The 9,003-nt window shown below is 54.3% G+C and overlaps 1 protein-coding gene and 1 long non-coding RNA gene across 2 annotated transcripts; one reads left to right on the top strand and one right to left on the bottom strand.

Moving 5' to 3' along the window:
• Positions 1-32: 32 nt before the first annotated feature.
• Positions 33-7,479, bottom strand: FBXW9 (F-box and WD repeat domain containing 9). The gene is made up of 10 exons (XM_002761775.6): positions 7,026-7,479; positions 5,392-5,531; positions 5,186-5,314; positions 3,097-3,209; positions 2,922-3,013; positions 1,087-1,235; positions 886-999; positions 667-756; positions 516-581; positions 33-434 (listed from the first exon to the last, which is right to left on the bottom strand). The coding sequence occupies exons 1-10, from the start codon at positions 7,432-7,434 to the stop codon at positions 360-362; spliced, it is 1,377 nt and encodes a 458-aa protein (XP_002761821.1). The 5' UTR covers positions 7,435-7,479; the 3' UTR covers positions 33-359.
• Positions 7,480-7,509: 30 nt separating this feature from the next.
• On the top strand, positions 7,510-8,681 carry LOC118150170 (uncharacterized). Its single transcript, XR_004738111.2, has 2 exons — positions 7,510-7,620; positions 8,528-8,681. It is a non-coding gene; the product is annotated as an uncharacterized LOC118150170 (long non-coding RNA).
• The last annotated feature ends 322 nt before the right edge of the window (positions 8,682-9,003 follow it).

Raw genomic sequence — 9,003 nt, forward strand, 5'->3', positions numbered from 1 at the left:
CCCCGGCGGGCAAACCACACTCATACTGCAGGTCCAAGCACCAACACGTCAGGTTTATTTCTCTTTCACTCTCACCTGAGAGCGGTACATCCAAATCATAACAAAACCAGGCCCCCCCTTCCCACAAAAAAAACCAGGGCCCTAGGGTAGGGAGCAGCCCCCTGGGTGGGCCTGAATCCCAACTTCAACCCCGTATGCATAGGGCCCAGACCAGAACCTTCACCCGAATGTGGCCAGGACTCCTTGTGCCCTAGGCCCTGTGGGGGAGACAGGCAGCACCAATGTTGGGGATGGTCCCCCAAGAACAGAGGCCGAGGCCCAGCCACCAGCCGGCAGTATCCACATCCATGTCCACCTGCTCAGGCCTGCAGCCTCCAGACCTCTAGCGACAGGCCCCCAGAGGCAGCCACCACCAGGTTGCCCTCAGCACAGACCTGGGAGGGGACAGGGACATGAGGAGTCAGGGACAGTGGCATTCTGGCCAGCTGGGCAGGGCACGTGGGGCAGGACCTTACCTTGGTGAACCCATTGTCGTGCCTTCGGGTGCAGATGGTCCTTGGTGGGTCTGTGGGCACGTGCACCTGGTGAGGGGCAACGGGCCAAGGTCAAGAGGGGTGCCCCTGGCTGATGGAGGTGGGGAGGGCAGGGGCTGGGCAGGAGCCTCACCCGGAGGGTCTTGTCAGTGGATGCAGTATACAAGGCTCCCAGTGAGTACTGGATCCCAGTGATGTGAGACCTGTGGCCCACGTTGAAGGACTGCGGGAGGAGGTCAGGCGACACTCAGGTGGGCCTCTCCCTACTGCACCCCCCAACACCACCGGGGGCCCAGGGGTAGGAAGGAGGCCTGAAGGGGAGGGATGGACAGGGGCAGGAGCCCCAGCAGACCCGGACATGCTGGAAGCAGCCGTTGCGGTTGGCGAAGACGTGCAGCAGGCCCTCGTTGTCACCAGTCCAGAGCTGCATATCCTGGTGGGACATGCAGAGCAGGTAGGAGTCCAGCTGTGAGAGGGACAAGGGACATGGCAGCTCAGGCCAGACTGGGCCTGTGACCATCCCCATCCCTCCAGGCCCCTGGAGAGGGCCCACCTGCAGCCGCTGCAGGACTCTGTTGGCTCGGCGGTCAACCACCACCAGGGTGCGGTCCTCGCTGCCTGAGATGATGTGCTGGTCATCTGCCAGCAGGGCCAACACAGGGCTAGAGTGTAGTCGCTGGCTCTTCAACAGGGCTGGGCCGGCTTCATGGGCAATGGGCCAGGGAGGAGGGAAATCAGAGCCCCTCAAAGGTCCCCCCAGCCCAGGGGAGCATCCTGGGTCTCCATTCTGTCTGGCAAAACCCTTGATCTGCTCATTCCCCCACTCCACAGAGTGACCCATCTCTCCTTTCCTGCCTCAGCTAAATCCAGGCCTCTGCCCATCCCTGTCCCCATCCCATAGCCCTCCTCCAGTCTCAGCTACTGTTCTCAGCACGGAGCTGACCAAGGTGGTCTCAGTCTTGCATCTGCCCTCAGGTTGGCCTGAAACACACCTCTACCCCACAGCCCTGCTCCAGCTCTGCCTGGACAAGGTACACGGGCCCTTCAATTAAACAAAATAAGAATGAATATAGGCCAGGCACAGTGGCTCACACCTGTAATCTCAGTACTTTGGGAGGCTGATATGGGCAGATCACCTGAGCCCAGGAGTTCAAGACCAGCCTGGGCAATGTGGCAAGACCCCGTCTCTATTTTAGAAAAAAAGAAAAATGGCCAGGCGCAGTGGCTCACACCTGTAATCCCTGCACTTCGGGAGGCAGAGGTGGGTGGATGTGAGGCCAGGAGTTCAAGACCAGCCTGGCCAACATAATGAAACCTCATCTCTACTAAAAATACAAAAATTAGCTGGGCATGGTAGTAGGCACCTGTAATCCCAGCTACTTGGGAGGCTGAGGCAGGAGAATTACTTGAACCCCGGAGGCAGAAGCTGCAATGAGCCGAGTTCATGCCACTGCACTCCAGCCTGGGCAACAGGCTAGAGTAAGACTCCATCTCAAAAAAAAAAAAAAGAAAGAAAAGCAAATGAATAAACAAACAACAGAAAACACTTATGTTCCAGGCAGTGTTCCTTCTAGGTGTTTATGTAAATGAATATATTTATATTTTTTTAATTAAATCTTTTTTTGAGATGGATTCTCACTCTGTCGCCCAGGCTGGAGTGCAGTGGTGCGATCTCGGCTCACTGCAACCTCCGCCTCCTGGGTTCAAGCAATTCTCTGCCTCAGCCTCCCAAGTAGCTGGGATTAAAGGCGCCTGCCACCACATCCGGCTAATTTTTGTATTTTTAGTATAGACAGGGTTTCACCATCTTGTCCAGACTGGTCTTGAACTCCTATCTTGTGATCCACCCACCTCGGCCTCACAAAGTGCTGGGATTACAGACGTGAGCCACCGCGCCTGGCCTATTTTTAATTTTTATTTAGAGATGGAGGTCTCACTGTATTGCCCAGTTTGAATTCAAATTCATGGGCTCAAGCAATCCTCCTGCCTCAGCCTCCAGAGTAGCTGGGACTACAGGTAGGTACCACCACGCCCGGCATAGAAAACTTAGTTCATCCACCACTGTTCAACGTCTTCCCCCATTAACGCCAAGGGGCTGGCAGTGGTGCTATTACTGGATTTCACAGATGGAGAAACAGGTTCAAGTTTGTCTGGGGGTCACATAGCTAGGAAGTGGGAGAGCCAGGATTCTAACCCGCCCCCGGGGCTGCCCAGGCTCCCTTTGCACCCACTGCCTAAATTGTCTGTATTGCATCAGCACAGCATGGCCACTCTCTGAGTGGTGAGTATTTGGTTATGTGACTGTCGTCCCAGCCAGGCTGTGAGGCCCAAGTGTCTCCTTCCCAAGCATGACATCTCCCAACCTGGGCCGTAGGACTCCTGGCCCACCTCTGGGGTCGTAGATGGTCACCTTCTTGTCATAGGTGCCGGTCACCAGGATGTCAGGCAGGTAGGAGAGGCACAGCACGGCTGAGTTAGCCCTGGGAATACACAGACCACAGGGCTTGGGCAGTGGCAGGCAGGGTCCTACCCCCCCAGGTCCCCTGCCCAGGCCCCCTCACACTTTATCTCGCCAAACTGCTGCCCATCTGCTGCCATGTCCCAGAGCTTCACTGTGCTGTCCCAGGAGCCGGAGCACACACAATGGTCCTGTGCCGCCAGCGACCACACCCAGCCCTGTGGAAGGGAGCAACAGTCACATACTTGCCACAGCCCATGGGGGTCCCAGACTAGAATCTTTCTGTTTTTGCAGGTAAGGCTCAGAGAGGTCGAGTGACTCACCCAAAGCCACAGAGCTCATCCTCCCCAGTGCCCACTGGGATAGATCCTGCAGTAAGTACAACACCCAACTCTGGCCCCAGGTGATCATCCCCATTGCACAGATGACAAAATCAGGGGTCAGAGGAAGGAAGGAGACAACCAACACAAGAACACAGAGCAAGTTCAAACTGAGTTGAGATTAGTTTGTGTCTGTGGGTCAGCCTGACTTCAGAGTCCAGGACAAGTACACCCGCCCCAGAATCTGTTTTTCTTTTCTTTTCTTTTTTTTGGAGATGGAGTTTCACTCTTGTCACCCAGGCTGGAGTGCAATGGCACAATCTCAGCTCATTGCAACCTCTGCCTTTGGGTTAAAGCAATTCTTATAGCTCAGCCTCCCTAGTAGCTGAGATTACAGGCATGTGCCACCACACCTGGCTAATTTTTGTACTATTAGTAGAGACAGGGTTTCACCATGTTGGCCAGGCTGATCTCAAACTACTGACCTCAGGTGATCCACCCACCTCAGCCTCCCAAAGTGCTGGATTACAGTCGTGAGCCACCGCGCCCAGCCCCAGAAACTCTTTTTTTGAGATGAGCTCTTGCTCTGTCACCCAGGCTTGAGTGCGGTGGTGCAATCACGGCACTGCAGCCTCCACCTCCCAGGCTCAAGTGATCCTTGTACCACAGCTTCCCAAGTAGCTGGGACTCCAGGTGCATACCATCACGCTCAGCTAATTTTTTGTAGAGTCAGGGTCTCCCCCTGTTGCCCAGGCTGGTCTCTAGCTCCTGGGTTCAAGCAATCCTCCTGCCCCAGCCTCCCAAAGTGTCAGGATTACAGGCATGAACCCCTGTACCCGGGCCCAGTAACATTTCTAAGTTCTGCAGAGACTCAGCACCAGTAGTGGTTTGAAGCCACATGACAAGTGATTAAGAGTATGGCCTCTACTTTGTGACCTGGCAAACCATATCACCTCCCCTCAGTTCATTCATCAGCAAAATGGGCAGAAAACATCTCCTGCCTCAGGAGCTAATACGCACAGAGTGCTGGATGCTGACTTACTGCTCACAGATCCTGCTGAGGAGGGCACTATTATGTATCTCATTTTACAAAAGGGGAATCTGGGCCCCAGAGAGGTTAAGTTTCTCACTCAGGGTCACACAGCCAGGAAGTAGCACAGTGGGACCCAGCAGCCTGGTCCCAAGCCCAAGATCTCAGCCACCAGCCTGACCACCTTAGTGACTGGTGAGGCTGAGGTAGAAGAATCACTTGATCCTGGGAGGCAGAGGTTGCAGTGAGCTGAGATCATGCCACTGCAGTCCAGCCTGGGTGACAGAAAGAGACCCCATCTCAAAAAAAAAAAAAAAGAAAAGAAAAAGGCCAGGTACAATGGCTCACACCTGTAAGCCCAGCACTTTGGGAGGCCAAGGCAGGCGGATCACAAGGTCAGGAGTTTGAGACCAGCCTGGTCAATATGGTGAAACCCTGTTTCTACTAAAAATACAAAAATTAGCTGGGCATGGTGGCACGCGTCTATAGTCCCAGCTACTCAGGAGGCTGAGGCAGAAGAATCGCTTGAACCTGGGTGGTGGAGGTTGCAGTGAGCTGAGATTGTGCCACTGCACTCCAGACTATCTCAAAAAAAAAAAAAAAAAAAAAAGCCTGAGTTTAATGCATGTCCACATTAATGCATGTATCTCCTTCATCCTCATCCTAATCACCCACTGGATGGAAGTAGAAACTGAGGCACAGAGAAGTCACACATCTCACCCAAAGTCACACCAAGGATTAAGAATCAGATTCAGATTGATGTGGTCCTGCACCTAAACCTGGGGCCTTAACCAAGATGCCCTACTCAGGACCTCACACCTCCTATCCCTACCTGACCTCTCACCTCGTGCGTACTAAATCGATCGGTGCCCAAGGTCTTGACCAGAACCTGGCTGGGCTCCATCCCCAGCTGCCGCAGGTCCCACAAGTTGACGTTGCGATCTCGGGAGCCCGACAGACAGAGTGCCCCACCCTGGGAAGGGAGCAAGGTGATGCTGTCAGGGCCACCCTGGCCCACCCCTACCTGGCCTCCCACAGACCCCGTCTCACCTGGAGCAGCAGCACTGAGTCAATGGATGAAATGTGCCCGTTGGCCAGGCAGAAGTGCTCAGCCCAGCGCCCATCCTCCGCCCAGCGGGACAGGTGCTGCTCCAGCTCAGTGCAGGCTGCTGGCCAGTCAAAGTTCTTCCCTGTGGGTTACCACGAGTAGGGTCCCCGGTGGGGAGGGACCCGAGCACCCACACCAGCTGGCCACACCCAATCCTGGCTTCCAGGGAGCCCGCCCTACACCAGACTTGGACAGAACCCCATGGGGATCCCTTCTGTCACCCCAAGCAGGTGTAGGCTCTGGCCTTGGAACCACCTGCCTGCCTGCTCATTTTCCAGGCAGGTCTAGGACTCCTCCTCATTCCAGTTTCCAGAAATTGGGAACTGGGGTCTCAGAAGTACCTCTCCAGGCCCCATCCCCCAACCCAAACTCAGAGGACAGCAGTCTCAGCATGTTGAGTTCTGACCTCACCCCCTCAATCCTCAGACTTGGCATAGAAGCTGGGGCCTCATGACAAACCCTTCCTGCCTCAGCCATCTGAACTAGACCAAGGAGGCTGTTTCTCGAACAGTATCTGGAAACTGGGGAGCCTTGTCAAGATGCAAAACGCAAGCCCCAGATGCAGAGATTCAGTGGTATGGACGGGATCCAAGCATTTGTGTTTATTCAGCTTTTTGGGAGAGTCTGACCTGGGGGGCTGGATGGCAACGCCTTGAGAATCACTGATCGCAGAGTGATTCTGATTCCTCTCTAAGGTTGGGTGTTTGATTGCCCTACTTAGATGCCGAATCAAAGCTTCCAGGTTAAGGGTATCAACACCCAACCTGTAATACATCTTGGCTTACAGGTGTTTGATTACCTTAACTCAGAAGCAGAACCAAGGCTTCCAGGTTAAAGATTTCAGCACCCCACCTATAATACATCTTGGCTTAAGGGCCTGAGGATCCAGCTGTGTCAGGAGCAACACTACCTCAGGAGGAACGATATCAATTCAGTTCCCAACTGTCCTTCCCCAGGAACCAATCAACTCAGGGCCAAGAGGAGTGACTGACAAGCCCTGCCTAAGATGCCAGGGTAGACCCAGGGCTTGAGGTCTGGTGTCAGGGATCCTAACCCCAAATCCTAACCTGGTTCAAGGGTTTACAGGGGCTGGGCCTTGAGCCACTGTCTCATCCCTAACTGGGTCAAGGCTCTAGGGCTCAGGAGTTTTGACATCAACAGGTGCTGCCTTAGCTTCTACGCTGGACTCAGAACCTGAGGATCCTTGGGCTCACTTTGAGCCCCAGCACAAACTCCAGAGCCTAAGACTTCAAGTCCCTGTGTCAATCCCCTGTCAAGGGTCAGAGACTCAGTACCACAAGACCCCAAGACTGAGGATATTTGAATCCTGAGTTCAGGGACCTCAGCCCCAGGGTAGGGGTTTACATAGCCTCAGGATCCCAAGTGCCTGACTGCCTCGTGGTCCACTCAGAGGTCCTCAAGTGCTTCAGCACCACCAGTAACTGCCTCAGCCTCCAGACTGAGCCACGGCAGCCATGAAGCCTGCTCCAGAGACTGTGTCCAGAACACCCCATGTACCTCTTCCCCGCCCCAAGCCTGACCTGGGCGGGCGCCCCCGGCCCCTGGGTGCACGCACCTTCCACCACTGGGTAGGGCGCGCGTACACGGCGTTGCGCGCGTAGCCTCCAGGTGACATGGTCAAGCACGAGGTTACGCAGAGCGTGGCACACGCGTGACAGGACGTGGAGCACGAGGCGGGCGTCCAGGTAGGAGCAGATCTCAAGCAGCAGCTCCGGGGGAAGGCTCAGAAGGCCCGGCTCACTTACGGTCGAAACCTTGGACGCGGCTCGAGGCTCCGAAGCGCTCGGGGATGAGGCGGGCGTGGACAGCTGCGAGGGGCGCGGGGTCGCCAGCTCGGATTTTGGCGGACTGAGCACGCGGGCCACGTAGGCCTCGGCCTGCGCGTCGGGGTCTGTCTCTGACTCGGGATCCGAGTCATCGTCCCAGCCACGGGAATCGTCGCACGGCCCTAAGGGAAGCTCCATGGCGACCCGGTGAGCGCTGCCGGCCTCGCGTCTTGTCTCCTAGGCAGCGTGAGGGCACTTCCGGCGCTGTCTGATGACGTTTAGGAGTCCACTGGAAGCGAGCGGACGGGGAGCGGCTTCAAAGGAAACATCTGCCAGCTTGCGGGGTCTCCTACGACTGCGTCGGGCTTAGGCTGGAAAATGCAGGTTCCTGTTTCTGCACTTTTTGAACTCTAGCTAAAAACGAAGCTCAAGCCAGGCGGGGTGGCGCGTGCCTGTAGTTCCAGCTACTCAGGAGGGTATGGGGGTAGGATCGCTTGAGTCCAGGAGTTCGAGGGTGCAGTGAGCCATTATCGCTCCACTGTAGTCCAGCCTGCACAACATAGTGAGACCCTATCTCTTTAAGAGACATAAAGTAAACGCTGCTCAATTGAAAGCATCTGTTACATGTGACACTGAGCTCAAAAACGCAAAGCCCCCTTTCCGAGATTAAAGGGTAGCGATTAGAACTCTTGTCTCTTTTCTCAGAGCCAGAAATATGCAGTTACACTGCGGAGGCCTCAGTGAAAGTACCTTTTTATTTATTGAGAAAGGAACTGGGGTGTCAGAACTACCTCTCTAGGCTCCATTCCCCAACCCAAACTTGGATACTGCAGTGTAGTCCTCCAAGTGGAGTGCTCGGCTCATTGCAACCTTTGCCCCTTGGGCCCAAGTGATCCTTCGCCTAGACACCCCAAGTAGCTGGTACTGCAGGAGCGAACCACCACACCCAGCGTTATTTATTTATTTGTTTGTTTACTTATTTTTTGAGATGGTGTCTCGCTCAGGCTCTGTCATCAGGCTGCAGTGCAGTGGCGTGATCTCGGCTTACTGCAATCTCCGTCTCCCGGGTTCAAGCGATTCTCCTACCTTAGCCTCTCGAGTAGCTGGACTATAGGTGTACCACCATTCCTGGCTAATTTTTTGTATTTTAGTAGAGACGGGGTTTCACCATGTTGGCCAGGATGGTCTGGATCTCCTGACCTCGTGATCCGCCCACCTCGGCCTCCCAAAGTGCTAGACTTAGAGGCGTGAGCCACCGCATCCAGCCTAATTTTTGTATTCTTTTTTAAAGACAGGGTTTCACTATGTTGCCCAGGCTGGTCTCTAACTCCTGAGCTCAAGCTATCCGCCCCCCACCCAGTCTCCCAAAGTGCCAGGATTACAGGCGTGACCCACCTCGCCTGGTGGAAAGGTACTTTCAACTAATAAAATCACACTTATTAAAATAGCATGTCTTTATTTACTAAAAGGCTCTTTTGACCCAGGCAGCTAACCAAGCCACATAGATCATCTGAGCAATATTTGTTTCCTCTACTTGGCTCTGTTCAAACATTGTCTTCTCAGTGTACCCTTTCCAAGGCACCCTACTTAAGATTTCGATCACTTCCCCCACTATTCTTTCTGCCTTCCTGTTTTTCTCTATGGGACTTAGCATGGTTCCACTTTTTAGTCTTTCCTCTCACTAGAATGCAGGCCTTATTTGTTGAATGTTTGATGTGTGTCTAATATGTATATTTTTCTTTTTTTTTTTTTCTGAGACCCAGGCTG

Source organism: Callithrix jacchus, chromosome 22, assembly GCF_049354715.1.
Source record: "Callithrix jacchus isolate 240 chromosome 22, calJac240_pri, whole genome shotgun sequence".
Lineage (NCBI taxonomy): Eukaryota > Metazoa > Chordata > Mammalia > Primates > Cebidae > Callithrix > Callithrix jacchus.